Source organism: Aythya ferina, assembly GCF_964211825.1.
Source record: "Aythya ferina genome assembly, chromosome: 5".
NCBI classification, from domain to species: domain Eukaryota; kingdom Metazoa; phylum Chordata; class Aves; order Anseriformes; family Anatidae; genus Aythya; species Aythya ferina.
The window spans coordinates 56414668-56435758 of NC_140301.1; the positions used below are offsets into that span (position 1 = coordinate 56414668).

General features: G+C 43.7%; 1 protein-coding gene across 2 annotated transcripts in view; it reads right to left on the reverse strand.

The window, feature by feature from the left end:
• Positions 1–5804: 5804 nt before the first annotated feature.
• AKT1 (AKT serine/threonine kinase 1) overlaps positions 5805–21091 on the reverse strand; it is a 72155-nt gene continuing 56868 nt past the window's right edge. For both annotated transcript variants that reach the window (XM_084520293.1, XM_084520294.1), the window contains exons 11-14: positions 20240–20454; positions 12600–12687; positions 7811–7913; positions 5805–7114 (exon numbers count right to left, since the gene is read on the reverse strand). In XM_084520293.1, the coding sequence (XP_084376419.1) occupies positions 7035–7114; positions 7811–7913; positions 12600–12687; positions 20240–20454 (486 nt within the window). In that variant the 3' untranslated portion in view covers positions 5805–7034. The remainder of the gene's footprint in view (positions 7115–7810; positions 7914–12599; positions 12688–20239; positions 20455–21091) is intronic.

The following is a 21091-nucleotide window of genomic DNA, read 5'->3' on the forward strand; positions in this document are numbered from 1 at the left end:
GTCCTTTCTCATCTCTGACAGATATGGAAGATGGCACAGAAGTGACAAGTTTCTCAAAGTTATCTGGAAAATGACTGGGTGATGCAGGAAGCATCACCTTCATCACAACCCAGTGAGCTGTTCACTGGCATAAAGCAGGACAAATCAAAGGAAGGCCATTTTAAACAGCCACCTTTGATCTCTGCTTCCTTAACAACTGAGCAAATGAGCACAGAAAGTAAAACTTTGGAAAGGTAACATAACTTCAGGCTTTACAATCAAGTAAAGGGAGATACGAAGTCTGTTCCCTTTATCTTGGTTACACATTAGATTTCTGACAACCTCACCAGTGTAAATAAGTACATTCTGTTTTGCTTTCTTATATTTCCCTTCCTCTGCAACTTTGCAGCCTGCAGTTGCACCAAGTGACCTTGCTCCTTCCCCTCTGCTTTCATTCAGTTTCGTTTCATGCTCATTACTGGACTGTTGCCAGGTATTCCTGTCTTCCTGGTTAGTTTCATTTCCCCGGTAATATCAAAATAAGGAAAAACTGTAGCTGCTGAAAAATATATGGAAAGCCTGCTATATGCTGTAACTATCCTAAAAATAGTATTACTCTATTTTCATTAATAAAATTCACAAAAGGGCATGTGTTCTGATCTTTTGCTACATCCATACATTCTTTAAAATCATCCCATCAATTCATCAAACACAGTAGAAAAGTTCACCTATCATTTAGAAAAGCAGCAAGGCCAGGCCTGTGTGTGGGAAAAGGTGTTGCAGTTGTCCTTCAACATCAGATTTACACTTCACTGAATTAAAAAATCAGGCTAAGGAGCAGCACAGACCTTGCCCTCAGACATTCGTGGGCTCCTGAGGCACTGCTGAAATGCAGAGAGCTGCTGGAGTCAGTTATGTCAGGCACCGTAAATCAACAGCAGTCAGAAAACTGGGAAGCATCTGCAAATCTGTGGGGTACAGCTGCAGAGCTCCGGGTGCAAGGCACCGTCAGGGAGCTGGCAGCCCCAGCCTGTGCTAGAACTCGTGAGTGACCTGCATCAGACAGGTGAAAAGAGCATGAAAGGGATGGAGCTATTTGGGGCATGGCGCAGCGGAAAGAAACAGCTGAAAGCACCACATCCGAGCAGAGATGAAAGTAACCGGTGGTGCTGCTGCTCATGCAGCCTTTCGGAAACAGCCAGAGGGTCCTGCTTGACTGCAGCTCCTCGTGCAAAGCAGACATCCTCCCTCACTTCAAAGTGCAAACGTCACTCGGGGTTTTCTCTCCTAGTCATTTATTGCATTATGCCAGGAAGAACTATCGAGCACCCACCTGCCAGCAGCTTTAGCAACGCAAGGGCAAGTGTTGGTGCTCCTGCTTCTGCTCCGACAAGCTCCAGCTCGGTGAGTAACAACGCGCTAGATCCAGCGTACTTCTCATAGCCCTGGGACAACCACCCGCAAGAAAAAATCTCCAACCATAACGCAATAAAACATGCGTGAGCTTAACAAAGATACATGCTTTGCTTAAATCAGTAAATACAATGAACTTGGGATGACCAGGACCAGTAACAAAATAAAATGATAAAAACGGGCAATTTGTACCACTAGAAGCATCTGAAGCAAGGATGGTGCTCACTCACACAGACTTTTATGAAAGTGGCATACAGATCTTGTCAGTCTCAAAGTACAAATACATACCAGAGAAAAATGCACAAAGAACCTCCTTTGCTACAGTGTGTGCTCCCAAATTCAGAGGAAATTAAATTTCTTAAGTTGTGTTTCTCACCTGTTTCTGTGATGAATTTTCACTCTTGTTCTCAAAATAGTTTCAGTACCTGCTGCAGGGTGAACATGTAATTTAAAAAAATGCAGAACTGTAAAGACCCTCAGACTGCTGAAAATGCCTCATCGGCAGGCTGTGATATCTGTGATTATCTTGAAACAAACTCAGAGACCCAAGGAAGATGCAAAACACAGGTACAGCACTGTGATAGAAGACGGGAAGAAACAGCATGAAAAAAAAAATAATAAAAATTGAATTACTGGGCTTACATTTAACCCAGGAGGATGTTCACAAAGTCCATCTCTAGGGAAAGAGGTAGTGAGCAGCAGCACAAACAACCACGTGAAGCAGTGCTTCAGAGAAGGAAAAACAGAGCTACACGCACCCTGAAAACCCCCAGAGAAGAGTAGTATTTTCCCACACAAAGTCCTTCATCTGGTCCTCAACAGAGGACCCACCACACTCACAACACCAGGAGGGCTACCAGCAGTAAACAACTAAACAAATAAATAGAGGAGGAGGGAAAAAAAGAGGCACGCAGGGACCACTGTAATAAAATGGCTTTGTTTAAAATGATTTCAGACACAGAGCAACCAGTCATCACCTGATTAGAATGCAACATATGTTCCATTAGACAGAACTACGAAACGTCTGTACACTCAGCTGCATTTGGGATAATAAGCTCTCATTTGCTATAGGCACTGTATGTTCTTTTCGTTTTACTTCTAGTGGCAATTAACCTCCCTGTTATTAAGAAAATTGAGCTCCAAGTGGAAGACAAACACACTCATTTGCAGCACTGAAGAAACAAGATCCTTTTACATAGGCTCATTTCTTCAAATGTGTTTTTTACCTCCCAAACTCTTTTAGACAAAGCGAAGCAAATCCAACCTTCCTCCTAACTTACCGACCCCCAAGCTCCTCAGGCAGAAGCCCCGTGCAACGCTCACAGGTGCTTCATGCTTGCGAGCTTCTCTTCTGCAACCCCATCTCCTTGGGGTTTGTGTTCCCACCATAGACGGGGACCTCTATAATTTTGGACCGCCATCCCAAGTCCTGCTACCAGAGATAAAACCTGACTTAGCATAGGCTAACTGAAAAGATAAGGTTATTTTATCTGAAAAGGATTTTTTTTAAGGAGTACTAAGAGTATGAAGAATACAGCACTCTTGCACCGATTGTTTAGGTGCACATAAACAATCTAAGCTACATACAAGGAACTTCACCCCCAATTTCAAATAATCAAGGAAAAATTTCACCTCAAATCTCAAAAAACTACCATAGTTTGGAAAACTGGGAGCACATTCAAACAGCAGAGTATTTCAGGCCTGCATGAGAGCAGTGCAGCAGCTGGGGAGCATGCAGAGCTTACCTTCTGGAGAGATGATGATGCAGAAAGAAAAATGAAGAAAGAGCTGTTTGTTCTGCTTTGGAGGTGAGAGGTCACAGTTTGTGCAGAACTTTGGATGCCATAAACCACAGCGGTCATCTCCCAGTTTAAAGAGAAAACAGCCTGCCAAGCCTAATGGGATTGTTTCGGTTTCTCACGAGAACACAAAGTAGAATGTGCAGAATCACCTCGGTTCAGCCCGAAAACAGCACAAGCCCCAAACAGCACAAGCAGTGGAGTCTGTGCTGCCCAGCGCTCAGATGGCCTCGTCTCCTGCCTGCCCTCGGTGGCACACAGAGAACCATGGTACTTACCTGCAGTTGCAGAGGTTTTGTTGTTTTCTTTTTCCTATTTTTCCTCCCAGCCTGAGTTTACAACCAAGTTCCTGGGCTGCAGTGCACGTGTCTGACCAACGTGCTGCAGGCAGACGTTTTAGCATTTGTCTGGTAGCGCTCAGGAGGCATCACCTTCACCTCAAAATGGGATTCAACTGCCCTAAGCTCTCTCTGTATATGGTTTGGGGTCAAGGACTAGATGGAAGACAAAAAATAAAGAGGGAAAAGAGGAGATGGCACAGGTCAGTTTGACCAGCCAGGATACATGACTTGCCATCACAGCAAGGAGACTTTTAAGCATGAGTTTAAGGAAGGGAACAATTCTGTAGATGTTTGGGGGTCATTCCTCCCAAGTACAAGAGAAAAACTGAAGGCAAGAATGGTTGTACAGAAATAGGGGCTAGAAGACACTGATAACAGCATTTCAGCAGTAGTGAAAAACTACAGAAAAACTGACAGGGAACACAAAAGCAGGCTGTGAAAAGCAGGACCGGTAGTATGGTCCAGTGGAGGAGTCACACTCAGTATAAAAACACACACTGGAGAAGAAATTAAAGCGTCAGATCAACGGGCTCACAAAAAGATCCTTGCTGCATGGTGTACCACCAGAACATGCTACCATTTGTCAGCACCAAAGGGAAGAACAAGAAGGTTTGAGCAGCATAGATGAAGAGTTTTGTTTTAAATAAAACAGCTAAAGGAACGTGCAACACTTAAACAGTTCTGCATACACGGTATGAAAGCAATCTGAGGTGAATGAGGTAGTTTGTAGACTTTTGTGACAAGGAAAGACAACAGCATGTTAACAGCTACTTCTCATCCTCTCTGCTACATCAGAACTTAAAGAACATACTTTATGTTTGCAGTAGACAGCTGTAACAGATAATTATTCAACCACAGATGACAGGCTTTGAATATTCACAGGTGAAATGAGATATAATATCCATAAGACCCTGTTGCATTCAGGTGTGGCCCTCAGATCACTGTTCCTAACAATACTAAGATTACTAGAACTTTTTGACAGCCTCTCAACCACCCCCATCTCCCCCAACTTCCATCTTATATGGAGCAAAAATCCAATAGCAACAACTGACAAAAATACTGAGACAAAATCAGCCTCACCAGAACAACCTGATCCACATCTGTTCCTGCACTTGGAAAACCAGATTTTCCTTGGGGCGGATTATGGTAACCTTTGCTCATTTGTGTTGCCTATATTTGGATGCACAAAGTGTGTTAGCGCAGAACTTGTCGGGGCTTGTGGACCTGCAGAAGGGTTCTTTGGACTCCGTCCCTGGGCTGGCTGCAAACTCAGATGAAGATTTAGAAGCAAAGGGAGAAGAGTTAGATCAGATTTGTGAATGGGATAGGCAGTCCAGCATCAATTTAAGGTGTCCTCTACAGAGATTGCTCCTTTCACCTTCCATCTTTGCATGAAATTTGCAGTAATTTCTACTGGGAATTACGGGATAATCCCTGAACCCAAAACTATTTTGGATGTTTAATGGTTTAGTACAGTTGCAACTTCTGCGCTTAGTTTGAAGCACACTAGAGTTGTTCTTGGATCTTCTTGCCTTTTCCTCTGTATTGTTTGAAGAAGGAGAGCCCAGCCTTGTGTAACTAGCTCCTAGAAGCAATTAATACTAGTCCCTGGAAAGGAAATGCAGTATTATATATTATATATTATATATTATATATTATATATTATATATTGGCCAGAATGACTGGAATAAAAATACCTTTGAAGATCAGGGCTTCAGTAACACAATCTCACTGGCAGCAGGAGGACAGCAAAATGAGGCTTGTCCTCATTCACGTCAAGACTACGTACTTCTGGAACAGGGTGCATTTCTCTTAAACATTTTCCAACATTGTCTTAGCACAATGATCAGCAGAGAGATGAAACAAATCTCTCAACGATGTGCACGCTTCACAGGCTAGTCACTGGAGTGAACGTTGCATCTACAACTTCGGAAGGTTCCTACCACAATAAATAAGAACCTAACTTGTTAAAGCAATTTTTATTTAAGTATTTGGAGGGAAACTTTCATATCATAAGTAAAAATACTAAAGTTGAATGTTGTTAAAAAAAAAAAAAAGTCAAGATGATGGGTTCTCTGTGCAAACACAGCAGTTTCTGGTGGAAAGGGGAAGCAAGGGTATTCATAACATACTCCCTTTCAAATAAAAAAAATTAAATGCTAGTTAACTGCAGTACATGTCATCATTTTTATACAGTCAAGAGAATGAAAAACAAAAAAAAAGCAATTTAAGAGAACGCAACCTACAATGGAATAAATTCATTCGCAGGAGAGACAGAATAAGACTGCTTTTATGAAAATTACAAAGAAACATGATACAACAAAAACAGGGTGTGGGGAATTTTTCCACTAAGATTAAAAATGAAAAAAAAAAATTCACTTTTTGAACACCATTATTATTCAAACACATATGAAGTTTCAACCTAAGTTTCTTTTTATACATGGGAAACACTGTTAAAGTGAATATTCAAGAGTGAGAAGGCACCATGAACTGTCAGCTGATACCTTTAATGCACACTCAAGAAAGAGGAAATGATCTGGCATGATGCAAAAAATCATTAAGTGTTTATATATATTCATATATCTTTCCATAAAAAAAAAGCGGCAACAAGTCATTACTTCAGTGCCAAAATGTACTTTTGTCTGGTTGACTCACTCATTAAGATGATTTCTCACTTAGACCTGTATGGTATTTCTATACAGTGGTGTAGGTGGGTGATTCTGTGTCGTTGCACTTCGTATTACATTGGTAAAGTAAGCATTTTCTATGTTCTGAGAAGCCAATCCTATGAAGTATTCCTAAACTCTACGCAAATGGAATAATTAAATGCACTGTCTCGCATGGAATACTCATCTGTACGATGTAGCATTGGACTAGATTCCACTGGATTCAGTTTGATATGTAATGTCTTGTAGCAGATGTTATAACAAAAATAACTCTTGCTTTTTGATTTACCTCACTGAGGCCATTAATGCTGTTCCTATAGTTGGTTTTCTGGAGTTGGATGACATTTCACTGCTGTCCAAAATGAGTTTGAACCTTAACCCTCCAGAGTTTGTTCACTTTGTTGCTTATATTATTGCACTAGCTACTAAAGTCTTATATCTTCCTATATAAATCTAATTGTTCAGAGTGCAGATTCTATATTTAGATAATGAACTGTATGAAATAAATAAAATAAGGGGATTTTCTGGTCAGAGTTGATGATATGTTGAATACCTTAATTCTAAAGTAAACAGTTTTGGTGTATATTCTTAAAAACACCATTCAGCATAAAAGCCGTGACGTAATACTTTAAGAATGGATTCATTTTCCTTCTCAAAAATGCATCAAAGAATTGTTTTAAATACAGAATCTGTGAGGCTTCCTACAAATTCATCTAAATAGTAATACAAACACAGTTTGTAATTCAGATAATATAGAAAGTTCTCTAGTGTCCATTGAAGTAAGGTCCCCAAAATGCAGTCTGTTTTGTTTCTGAACAGGAAAACATTGCAAAATATTAAGCGGTTCCACTGGCTGAATAGGAGAACTGAGGAAAATGAGGTCTTCTCTCATTATCTATACAATCCATGCTGTCATCTGAAAAATGGGGGGAAAAAAGCATTAGGCAACATTTGGAACCTTTTTATTGTACATAAACAAGCAGTAATGCACAATAAAGCTCTCTGAAAATTCAGTGTTGCTTTTCTCTTCCACAACTTGAAAGGATAAAGAAACAGCAAGTCTGAAATCTCGCCCCATTCAATGGGCATCACAGAAAATTCTGGTTGTTGTACATGCATTCTGTTGTTTGGATGTCCATTTAAAATTGCTAGGGGTTGCATTGCTCAAATTCATATTCAGTGTTTGAATCTTTGGCAATTGCTATTTCAAAGTATTGAACATGCTCAGTCAGCATGAAAAAATATTTTGATTGAATATGGACATTATCCCATACTCAACTGACTGCTTGCATATACACCAGTGTGCGAACAGACGTACACATGCAGAACTCATGAACAGAATTTTTTCCCCAACAGGAGACTATCCAGATTTTGAAGACAACAGTACAAATGATTTCAATACATTCTAAAACAGGTTTTTCATTTCCCAAGCAGGAAAGACATGTGGAAAGTTTCATATTAGTTCACCAGCTTCTTGATCAGATACATATATGGAAGACGCACGAGTTGAAATGGATGTTTTTCTGTATGTTCTAAAGGGACTCGACAACCTTACAGCAAATTATTTTGGTGGTCTGGAGAAGACAGAGAGAAACATTTGGGAAAACTTTACCTTGGTCAGGAGGAGTGATTGTAATCATCTGTGCTGTGAATTCTTCATCAAAGTATCTTGTGTCTGTTTCAGATGTAACTTGTGGCTTAAACGGAGGTACAAGCTACAAAAAATAGAAAAATACCATCCATTTAGAGGTTCTTAAAGTACTGTTTGAAGCAGGTAGGATCTGAAGTAGAGTTATAAGCTACAGTGGCTTTTTGTATGTTTTTAAACAAAAAAAAAAACCAACTCAGTCCATAAAAAGACAGTATACAGTAAGGCTAGGTGGACATATCCTGCTTATGGGTTGTTTAAAGCATTCTGCTGATAGAATTTAATTGCAGAAAGAAAATTTGACACTCCTAATGTTGCTTCAAGTAATGAATAACATGCATATAAATGTTTAAAATTAATAGTAGATACCGTTTCCCTACCTAATTAGATGTAAATTGTAGGCTGCATCTAGTCTGATTTACAGTTGAGGATGAAAATGTGTAAGAGCCGTGTTCAGCGACACCGAACAGATCAGCTAGCCCAACACATCATCGTAAGGGTTGCAACGTTCCTAAGAAAGCTCCAGCTACAGAGCTGCCGTGTCCGTGTACTCAGAGACTCAGAGCACAACCATGCAGAAGACTGGCCCTACCCTGGCAGAATTTAGGACACGGCAGCAGCAACATCAAGCACTGCGCTCCGGGTCCCCAAAAAGTAGTTTCAGATCGACTCTAAACTTAGAAAATCTGGAGTGTTTACAAAAAAAAACATGCAGTAACATCCTTCTCTTGTTAGAGCCCTGTTTGGGTCCTATTCTTGAAACTTGCATGGGCAGAAGGGCGAGAAATCATCCTGGTGCACGCAGGCGAGCGGCGGCAACAGGCGCTCCAGATGGAGCCGAGCTGCTTGGCTGGGGCCGGAGGAGGCAGCAGCCTGGGAAGCGGGGTGGCAGGGCTGGCCGCACACACACCACGGAGCTGGAACACCGACAGCTTTGGAGGGCAGAGGAGCTGGGATCGAGGGCTCGTTCACCTTGCCGCTGCACGACAGGCTGGAGGCAGAAGGCAAAGACGGCTCCTCACCCTCCCACAGAGGACAGGCAACAGCGCCCGGTGCTGGGCTGCCGCTCGCCCACCGCTGGGGTTAAGCGCGGCCGGCTTTTAATAGCACACGGCCACACCAGGCAACAATTTGGGAGCGTGATTGAGGAAGTGTACGGCTTCCAAGCTGAAACCGCAGGGAGAAGTTTATCTAAGCAAATGGTAAACTGCTCCGGCTGGAATTAAGCCGTGACCCTGGGACTTGCTCCGCTCTGACAGAAATCAGAACGACACTGGCAGAAGTCACTACCTGCAAACCTTGGGTGTACAGAACATCTCCTCCCCACCTCCAACTTTTCTTCCAACTTAAGAGCTGAAGAATCATTTGCTTGGCAAGTCAGCTCAGAAGAAAATCACTACCTTCAAGCTCCCCATCACTTTTTTTTTTTTTTTTTGAGAGCGCCTGGCAGAGCGTTGTCCTGTCTTTCAAACAATTCAGTACAGCTCCTTCATGTTCAATTTAAAGCCTTTAAGATATGTAATCTGCACATATGGTGCTATTTCCAAATACAAAGAAATATTCCACAGTTTAAAACCAATCTTTAAAAATTAAGGGACATAAAAATCCTAACTTTACTATATGCACGCAAAATTACAGTATGGATTCATACTTTCTTTTTTAATTGCTAATTATTCTTTGTTCCCAAGTATGCCTTAAAGGAGGCTGGTAAATATTCCTGTTAAAAAAAAAATAGGTTCTTTATGTCCTGAATTTAAAAAGGAAAAGGAAACAGGATATCCCAAAGCCACCAGTCACTCTGAGCCTCACAGTCCTCCCGAAGCTGCTGAAGAGGGAACGCTGTGCGTTGTGATGTTAATAACGCTATTCTCAAGTCAAATCTGCATATTATGCCTAAAAGCCCCGTTGGGGACGAGTATTATTTCTTTCACATTTTAGCTCCGTTCTCCTTCTCCTCGCAGCAGCCTGTTCTTTACAGGGAACCTCGGCATGTTTGTGACGAGCTGTGTGCGTGCGGATCCGAAGCTCTCTCTGCCCTTTTAAGCTAATGGGGGTTTTGGCACCCGGCACGCTCCCAGTTGCTGTAGCTCGCTGTGCACAGCACAGAGTGATTTAGGACTTGGGCACTGCAGCAGACACCTGAACCGTGCACATCAGAAGGACTGGGAGCAGCAGCCCTGAGTCACAACGCGTGTGTAGCGGGCCAGCGCTGCCTCTGCCGTTTTTTCCTTTCATTTTAGGATCTGTTAAAAGCAATTTGAGACAGATTATGATGCACCCACAAGACAAAATCCGTTTCCTAGCTGTCAAATTCAGAACATGAAGCTGGAAACAGAGGGGAAGCCGCAGAAAGCTACAATGCTGGCTTTACCAAGCAAATATGGTGCTTTACTGAAAAGCTGTCAGCGCAAGAGCTCTGCAGTTCAACTGGCAGGGAGGTGCCACCTGTAGCCTCCCACTGCTGCAGACCAGCTTGACACCCACAGGCTTATGTTGGTTTAAGAGGCAAAAAAAAAAGACAAGAAAAAACAACACGTGATTAAAATCTCATTGTGTACGTTTCAATTGAACGTGGGCAAAAGACTGCAAATTAAATTGCACCTTTCTTTATAGCAGAGACAAATCGCAACACTTTTCCCGGCTAGTCTAATGAATATTTTAAAGTCCTGGGACAACCCCAGTTATTCAGAGCTGCTCGTAATTCACAGCTATGCTGTGTTTCCAAAAAGCCTAATTACAAAGTAAGTGTTCTTGATTACCCCAAATCCATGCTCACGAACACATCCACCATGATCTGGAGGTCGCAGGTAACCAAGCTTAGCACGCCAACACCTCTGGCAGCTGACAAAATCCTGATTTTTTCCATAACAATGCACTTCAGGTAAATACAGCAAGGTCCTCCTCGGACCACCCAGAACTCAGGCAGCAATTACTCACAGGCTTTCTGAAATATCTTCATTTACACGGCACGGTTATTTCTACAGCAGCTGACAGTTTACATCCAATCTCAGCTGCACCTACTAATGGGACAGGAGTGAAACCAGAACCCAGCCTCCTTGTATAGGCCAAAGGCAGAAAAGGTCTCATTTAGCATGCTATTTTCTCCAAAATACTTAATATTTGCGATTTCCTGGTAGTTTCCACAACAATCTGAGTCAGTACTATGGTGGGACATTTTATGAAGGCTTTCTCAACCACCCAGATAAATAAATTGTCTCCGGCTTGTGTGATTTCTCCTCCATTCAGGGAAGCAGGACTCCCATCATACTGTTAACAAGTAACTTCACTGAAAATATCTGAACCATGTTATCAACTTTTAACTAAATACTTGGGGGTTTTGCAGTATGCCAGCTGGGTGAAAAAGGGAATAACCCACAGCTTAGAACAGTAATTCAGATATACTTTTCACTTTATTTTGGATAAAGTCCTCACAATTCCCTCCTGCCCATATCTACCTCCTGGCTGCACGCAGCTGTCTCTCAAGGGATGCTCTGAAAGGACAGATGTCTAAATGCTACGTATACTTTTGTGGCACAACAGCTATTTTTTCTCATTTTTTTTTATTTTTCTTTAGCCATATAAATCTGTAAAGGAGTGACCAAGAAGGAAACAAAGCACTCTTGGTAACAGGGAAGCACTGGACAATTCTTCCACTACAGTATGGGAAGCTGTGGCGTTGTTCTCTGACTTCTAAGTCAACGAAAACTGCACTGTAGTAGTTTAACCAAAGATTCAAAACTCATTTTCTGCTATGTTTCTTACCTGCTTCCAGCAACTGGATGGAGAACTAAACTCAACTTAGAGATTAAACTAGATCAGGTATCTTATGGGGCTGCAGGGGGAAGGAAGGAAATGAGGCAAGGCTGAGATTATACAGTGTCAGTAGGTGGGAGCCTTGAATCACCAGACCCAAGTGATTCAGTGAGCTGCACTTCATGGGAGTGCTATGCAGAGTGTAGCTGGTGAGAATCAAATGGGAGGAGAACAGCAGGTCACCCTGAAAGCACCAAGGCATCTTAGAGGAGTGCATGAAGTTAGCTGTGAATGAAGGGACAGAGCGACAGAGACAACTGGTGTCACTCATGCTGAAAGGACTGGTCTCTCCCATCGCAGTCTCTCTTGTTGGAATGCCCACAAACTCGGTGGGTCTCAAGGAAAACTGATGAGAAACACCACGAAGTACAGATGCTTCACATCACTGATCAAGAATGTATGTATGCTAGGCTTGAATTGATGCAAAGGCTTTTGCTTCCTTCTGCCTGCTGAATTCAGTCTGATTTCACCATTCAAGACAGGAAAAGCAAAGGGAACAGACAGTCTGCCACCACTACTTCTACTAAGTTTTACTTCCAGGTGCTCAGGAACCAACAATAACTAACTTTTGGGCACCATAAATCACAAAGGATACATCATTTGATAGCAAAAATGGCAAAAAGAACTCACAGGAAATGCCACTTCAAAAGCTTATACACTGTCTACACTTGGAAGCAATTTTGGCTACATCCTATTTATTTAGTCACAGAAACAAGTATCTTGTTGAGAGACACTCCTCATTTGGGGGGAAAAAAAGCTTTTGTTCAGAAGTAATCCAGCCACAGTATTTTAAGAAGCAAGAATCAATTTAGCCTTGATAAAACAACTGCAAACCTCTTCCATGTAGAACTTGTATACACCTTACCAAGGGCGACAAAATCTGAACCATTCAGGATATCCACAGCTACAATTCACCTTGGGAGAACAGTTGTTTAAGTACCTTTTTCTCGTATACATCTTGCCAAACAATGCCAGCAAAGAATTTGTGTTGCATAATCTCCTTGGCATCATCAGGACCACCACCTAACCTGTTTGGGGCAAAATAAATAAATCAGTGGTTGAATACAGTTATTTTTCTCAGACAGTTTTTATGAAATAGCACCAAAAAAATCCTGAGTTTACATAATACATTTTGGAGCATTTGGCATTTGCTTCACTCTTGGTTTTTTGTGCAAGGGCTGTAGCATACTCTACACTTCAGATCACAACACCATTCTTCTAAAAGATTTGAAAATACACTAAGAAATTTTAGCATGCAATAAAAGTTTCTCTTGAACAAACAAAAATCACAATTCAAAAGATCTGCCTTCTGAGGGGATGCTGCAAGTAAAAGGTCTGAGCAACCCGTCTCTCTCTCCTTTCTAAATTAACAAGCAACTACCCTCTATGATTGTCAAGAGCAGAGCGATGGCGGCAGTAAAACTGAATTTGATTTTGAAGCATCAGAGAGGCAAGGATTCTGAAGACGAACTGATTTATGCCATCTGATTTAAATTTCCATTAAAGAAAACAGTTGACAACTGCAGTGATAATATCACGTTGTATGCAAATCTTTCCTCCTCCTCAGCTTCAAGGAAGCACAAAGGGTGTTTTATTGACTTAAAGGTATATCAAGATAAGGCACTTTTATTCCAAACTAAAACTGTCCACACAGCTTATAGATGCAATCAGTTCAGCTGCAGTCTCGGGCTAACAGATGCTTAAATTCTGCTGGGGAGGTTGAAGCGTTCTCTGAAAGGCTGAACTGCATCTGCACGCAAAGACATGCGCTGGGAAAACCAAACACACACTGAGTAATCAGCAGGAGACTCACTTCAGGTTACAAGGTTAAGAGACTCTCAGGCTTTTAAATGCAAAAAGTGCTGCCACGTTCATCCAGGCTGACCTCTAGGATCTGCGAGCCCCCGACTCCTGTCGCATCACCCCGACGCCACTGGGGAACTCAGAAATTACGCCTTATTTTAAAGGCTTGGGACAATGGCTGTGAGCAACCCAGGCTGTATCCATACTGCTAAAGAAAAAGGGGCAAGGACAGTTCTCTGGACCCGCAGCCAAATTGCCCAAACATTCACCCACGCTGCACAGCAATTGGCCCCACATCTCACTGTATGTTATTATTTGGAGCTAGAGGCCAGGGGTGCAGCTCAACGTGTCAGGATGATGTGAAGGCTTTGCTGCAGCCCACTGATGTGGTGTTTTTTTACCATGTGCTCTGGGGCATAGCTCCATGCCACAGTGCAATGGCACAGTGTGGTGTGACTGCCTGGGGTGGGAGGAACCGAACACGGCGATGTCCTGGCTGCCACTGGGGAACGGATGCTGGTGTGGGCAATGCTCTCAGCCACGTCTGTGCACTCTCTACAGAGAGAAGAAGTTGGCAGAGGCCACACCTGCACCAGAGGTGACAGGCAGCAGAGGTGACAGGCAGTTCAGCAGCCGTGCTTGCCTCCTGGCCCTGTTTTTAGTGCCACAGTAATAACCTAAAAGGTTTGCTTGCTCCTGTTCCTCCAGGACACCTGTGGTGGCACAGGCGACAGACCCCAGGCTTCATGTCACAGTGCTGGGGGACACTCTTCCACCCCAGGTGAACTCAGACCAAGCCTAAGTCCAGCCTAGAGCCTCCCGGGCCAAAGCAAGTGGACAATGGCTCTCCCGCCTGCTTGCCAGCATGGTGTACAGCTGCCGAGCCACCTGGAACAGAGACAAACTCCAGGGTAGCCTGGGAACAGAGACAAACTCTGTGAGTAATCATCTCTCGGCTGGTTCCCTGCAGGTCCAGAGGCTCTGCCAAGTCTGCATCAGGCTCCTCGCTGCTTCCCCGGTGCAGATGAGGATGGCCAGCGAAGAAGAGGGTGGAGTTGATCAGTCCTATCCTCTTTACTCACAGATGTCAGCAGGCTGTACTCCAGCATCAAAGTTCGGGAGTTATGAAGTGACTATAAGCTACAAAGAACCTAAATACTGTTTTGCACAAGTATGCAGACCGGCTGGCTGATTGCAGCCACACACAAGTGCTTTGGAGAATACATTATCTATTACGAGCCTTTGTTCCATGAAGGGCAAACACATACTCAGGGAAATGCCAACAGAAACCCCAGATGTTTTACTTACCTTTTAAGAATCTATACTATTAAACAAATCCATTCCAAGTGAATGGAAAAACAATAGAAAACCCATGTTTCGGATAGGAACTTAGTCCAAAACATACTTGTGGGTTTTACAACTATTATGAAAAGACCGTTTCAAGGTGAACAACATTACGTCAGCACCTAATGCAAAAAACATGCTTAAAGAAACACTGAGAACCCAAAGAGCAGCAAGTTTGTCTCTCATAAGGACATGCAACAACTGAAGAAAAATACAGCACGAATAAAAGTCTTGAAAAATTCCTGTGCAATGAGGTTAAGTACTATGCATCTAAGTCTTCAAACAGAGCTAAAAATAGTAGAAATAGAAGTTAAAAGTCCACTGAGGATTACAGTATGCAAGGAAATATAACAAAGTGTAGAGGGTGAAAAGCATTTAAAAAAAATCTAAGCTGGTCTCCTTAAAACATACCTGCTGAACAGTGCTGGTTATTCATTAAGTTTCCATCCCAGATTGAGAACCTTAGCTTTTGTGTTTCAGCTAAATCCCAAGGAGAAAAATTACTACTAAAAGCAACATTAATATTAATACTAAGCTCAAACCATTTCCACACTTTTAATTTTTATGAAACTGTGTTGCTTGCAAGTTACTGTGATCATTTCATCACAAGCTCCCATGCTCTGCAAGTCAAGGGCAATCGGCTATAATGCTACAGAGAAATCATCTGCAAAAACGTTTAAAATACATACCCTGCAATTTTTTATATATACATACTAAAAATATATTGTGTGTGCAGACACTCAGTGAAAACATGATCATCCCCGACCAGACAATTGCAATCAGCAAGTCGCAGCAAAAACATTGTTTTTGTATTTGTCCCTATAAAGGTAAGCAGTGTTTGGCACCCAGTGGCCCATTCCTGGTTCTTTAAAAAGAAACCCACCAACTTCTAGCTCTACAGTGAGAAAGTTTCTACCCTCAGGCTCCAACACAGAAAGCAACAACCGCCTTCGCTCTGACCTGCCAGATCATCCCGCTCTGGTGCTGCACCATTTCGGGAGCCACAAGAAGGCTGTGACTGTGAATCCTCACGTGAAGCCAGCCGTGCTGCTGGGTTACAGGTTTCTGTTGTTTACAGATTCACACGTGCACCATCCTCAGATGGAAGCAGTCACGGCTTTGGGCTCCAGATTTGGGTTGCAGTTTCCTTTCCGCATGATTTCTCTTACTGCTCCCCCCAACCCCAAAAGTGGTTCTTCAGCAGTGTGAACACACCCGCTGGGCTCAGGAAAATCAGCCCAGCAAAAGCTGTTTGTGCTCGCCGGGCTGGAGCACACACATGCTTATTTCCCCTCCTCTGACACAGCTGGGAAGGAGACCAGTAACGTCCTGTGGTTCAGTCCTTGCCCTGGGAGCCCTGCAGCAGTCAGCTGCACGCAAGCATTTCGGAGCTGCACCCACATTGCTTCCCTGTGGCCACTGCTGGCAGCACGGAGGATTTGTAACTCCCAGCTCGGGAGGAAAAGGCCACGAATACGCAGTCACACGGGGACTTTCCTGGTCAGAGGTGAAGAGTTTGGAAAGCAGCTCCCAGCCCTGCGCTGAGCCTCACTTCCCTGCTCCTTCGCCAGCCCCACGCGTGTGACACGGACGGGGCCCATCCGGCCCCCACCCCCAGCACTGGGAGGCAACCACAAAGCAGTCACATTTGAGGAAGCTGAGGCTTGGGAAGTTTCTACATCACTGATTTCTAGAAATCTGGGGGGAAAAAAAGAGTTGCCTTTCATGTTTTCCTCAGCCTCAAGTCAGATTTCTTATGGGTGAGCTGCTCAAGTGTGCCCCAACTCACGTCCGAACTGGGTCTGGAGAAGTTGGTACTGAGGTGATTTACACCGACAGCACCACATCCAACAGCCACAACTGTCCCTTAACAGCACCTGGTGTACCTTAAGGTGCTGTGTGAGGACTTGATGAGCACCTGCAGCATACGAGATACCCAGGACACTGCAGTGTCCAAGCTCTGGATGCCCACAAGGCTGAAGGCCGCTGCACCAGAGGCCCAGCTCCTGGAGAAGCAGGCAGCCTCCTGCCTGCCCCCGCCAGCCAGGACTTCTCCCGGCTCCTGCAGCCCTACAGTTGTCACCTCCACCTCCTCCAGCTCCAGCAGGGGCTGCAGGCCTTGCTGTGCTGGAGAGCAGGTTCGCTCAAGCTGTCAGCCCTTCACGTAGCAGAGCACGACAGAGCGAGCAGACACACCTCAACTACAAATCACCTCTTCCACGGGGCAAAAAGTTTGGGTTTCATGCATGTAGAGGCTTGACTGACCCCACTTTTCCTGAACACCTGCAGCTAAGGTTGCTCTCATGTTGTAGGAAGAGCCACCATCATTAGAAAAAATACAAAGTGCCTGATCTCTGAGTCGCTGCAGGGACCCATCACCAGTTACCAGAGACAGTTACCATCAAAATTCAGAGAAAATGGTCTTGGAGTTCCCTCTGGTTTAATACCTGCCGGGATTCAGCACTCGTGGGACACTCTTTGCTGGTCACATACACAGCCACCCCCCTGACCTCAGCCCCCCCGCATGGAGTGCTCCGAGCCATGCCCACCTTCACAGGTCACAGCCCCCAGAGAAAGAATAATAAAAATTAGGGAGGAAAAATGCTGTTTTATGTGCAGAAATGCTCTGTGATTACCCCCTTCCGTTTGATGTACGTCACAAAGCAACAAAGGAGAGTTGCAGGCCCCGTTACAAGGGGATGTTTGTAGAATAGATTTTTTTCCTTGTTAGGAAAATTAAGGCTCACGTTACAAGATTAATAAACTTATATCAATCCCAAAAGAAACTTCAAAATTCCTTTTCCCTGACAAAATAGATTTTCTACGTATGACCAAATTTAGAAAACGGCCGTGATTAAAAGCAGAATGCGATTTATTGTTCTTCATACTTCCCCCGTATGCTTGGGAGCTGCAGCTGAGCTGGCGTTATCGAAAGCAGACTGCAAATGCTGCTCCTGTGCACCTAGCTCAGGTCCAGCAGGTAGCTGTAAGGTTAATTCACCATCCCAGACTAGATCACTAGCTCCTTGATAGTTATTTTACACTTTATCTATCAAATCCTTTTGGGAGGGGGAGATTTTACTGGAAAGGAGAATTTCTGAGTTTCATTTTGCTCAAGCTGTTGGCTCTCCCCCTCTGTCCCAGCCTCAGGTCCAGCAGCAGTAACCAAATGCTGCCAACGCCGACGTTTCCTGCCACAGGCATCACGGTGACCCCAACTTCTGCCAACCCCTGGGCTTTGGTGAGGAGGGATTTTGGGGGAACCGCTGTGTAACCCAGCAGAGCATCACCAAGAGGCCGATGCTCACTGGACTGCTGCACATCACTTTTCACTGAATATATTTTTGTGGCAATCTGGCTGGTTTTCTTTAACGTGGCTCCATGATCTCACTATGAGTCAAGGACCAAGCATCCCAGGCGCCCACCCGAGCACAGAGACCACACTGTGAGAGCAGCTGACAACAAACCCCATAAAACTACAAGGGTGGGACTCGCAACTTCCAGCTCGGCTCCATGTACTGCCTGAAAACTCCACGCAGAGCAGTGGATTTGCAGAAACTGCAGTTAAAAAGTTGGGTGCAAAGTGGCTGGGGAGAAGCCAGTGTTTAAGAACAGTCCACAGTCCAAAAAGCTTGGGAGGCACCAGTGTAATTAGCAAGCTGCAGGCATGTGTGCAGGCTTGTCTAGCCTATAGTTATTCCTATCAGCAGCATGAAAATCATCTGTCCAACAGATCAGAGCATCGCTAGTTCCAAGCCTGCTGAAGATCCATGTGAAGAAGTGGCTATTTGTATGAAATGAGCATATTGTGGAGTAATTATTGGCATTGGAAAAACCTTGTAATTAGAAACAAGTGGGCGTTCTTTGTTTGTAAACAAATTGCATTTTGGTTCATCAGAGATGCTCCTTTAAGAACAAATTACAGCAGATGCTGCTTGTGTTTCCAGTGATTGAAAGGCCCCACCTGAATAAGCTACAAGAGGGTCACAATTCTATTTAACCCAGCACTTTCCTGGACAGGAATCCTCTTGGCACGGGCTGCAGCCACATTTGCAGAGCACAGTGCCCGGGGGCTGCTAATCTATCACACAACCTTTTCCTGGAGGCCCCACCGGAGCCCCTGCCTGCTCCAGGAGGGACGGGCACAAGGCTGGCCACTTTCCTGACTACAACAGCTCCTGGTTCCCCATGTCACCACTGAGTTGAACGCTCCACTTGTACAAATTGTGGGTTTGCACCACAAAGCCCCTCCGCAGGCTTTTCGGTCAAGAGCAGCAATGGGAATAATCCACTTTGATGATAAAAATCTTTGCTCTAAGTATCCAAGTACTGGCAAAGAACCATTTTCGTGCTATGTGCATGCACACGTACAGACTGAACACACCAGGAATTGAAATACTCTATGTACACCTCACATGAAAAGTTTCCTAGCTGGAACCTATTTATGATGGAAAGGTTCAGGACAGATTAGGGGCAGAGTCACAATTTTTATTTGTTTAAAAAAATGTCTGAGTTGACGAGACGGCAGGTTCTTAAACCCATGTTTACCTTGGTGCAAAGGTCAACATCCTTTTTGGATCTTGTTCTGTTTTTTGTTTGTTAGCCATTACAGGGTTGTTTGGGTTTTGTTGTTGTTATTAAGTCAAAGGTTACTTTTTAAATATTACAGAACAGCAAAAAAAGCAAAAGGAGTTAATGGGAAAAGTAGATCAATCATGCTATGAACTCCACCACAATCATGGCAGAAACACCACCACCTGCTGTGCAGAGCAGGATGATAAATCAACAGCACAATTTCACAGAAAATTCAGAAAGCTTACAGCAAGAAGCCTGAACTTGGATAGAAGGCAAGAATGCTCACTGTAGAGCTTCTAACGCACAGCAGCCATCAGATTAATTATGACCGAAAGCAAGGTTAACTTGCATTGTTCCAGGCTGTAGATTTGTGTTAATGGCAGCCATTGTATTCCAAAGCTCAGCCTCCTGATCACCAAAATCACTTCATGTTGCTACCTGCAGGGCCAGCTTGTTTCAAAAGTTAACACAAAAACAAACAGGTTCATTTACTACATCTCAGCTATTCTTGGTGGATGCTAGTTGTGACCTGATTAGAAACAAAACTACAATTTCATCCAAAATACCTTCCTCAATTTTAAATAAAGACCGGCGTGCATGCACTCAATAGCCTGTTGTGCAGTATTATCTTCAGTTGTTTCTGAAAGATGGCAATATGGATCTTTAAATGGCAGCACAGAAAGCCACTTTTAAGTCACTTGGCTTCAAGACGGTTCCCTTTCACTGACATGCCTCTGAACAGCACAATTGCTACCTTTTTCTGAAGGCTTTAACAAATATTTTATCTTAATTTCTTCTTATTTGGTATTTCTGAGCGCACGAGCATTTGAAGTTGTAAATATTAAGCAACAACCTCACCTCTGCTTAGGATCTTTCTTCAGCAAACCTGACAAGAGAGATTTTGCTTCAGGTGACAAAGTGCGTGGAAATCTGATCTCCTCCATAAGGATGAGTTCAAAGAGCTTTTCATGGTCCTGGTTGTAGAAAGGGAGCCGGCCGCACATCATTTCATACATCACCACGCCGAGGCCCCACCAGTCCACTGCACGACCATAGTCGTTGTCTTCCAGCACCTGCAGAAAGGCAGAGAGAAGGCTTTAGAAGACATTCCTAAATCAGGAATGAACGCAGAACTTAAGAGGCAAAATTTACACCCAAAATTTAACATTCTTGGGTTTCACAGATGAGTCTACCAGCACTGAGTATCTGCAGAAGATCTTGGAAACAACTGGCATCCACTGTCACTGATTGAAAGAGAGCATTTCAGGTAAGCAAGAGAGGGAAAAGGAGGAAGTGTTATGGTATGGCAGCCTCCTTCTCCTCTTCCTCCCAGCCTCCCCTTCCCATTAAGCCCACGGTAAGCACAACCTTTGAAAGCCCAGAGGCTGAGGACTGTTCTCACATTACACAGCCAGCTGCTAAATTCTCACTGATTCATCACAAACTGTTCCAAATGGGATCCCATTAAGAAGAAAAAAAAAAGAAAAACACCACCAAGGAGCCATTTTGGGGAGAAAAGCCAAGACAGTCAGCCTATTCCTTCCTATTCCTTCAGAAGCAAGGAACTGAACAGCACAATCTTCTCCATACTAACTTGCCCCTACCCAAAGGGTATGTCACAAAAGACCACACAGCAGCTAAATGACTAATTCATATTAAACACTGAGAGCCAGATCTCCACTCCTACCACTTGACTGGCTGCAAGGCTGT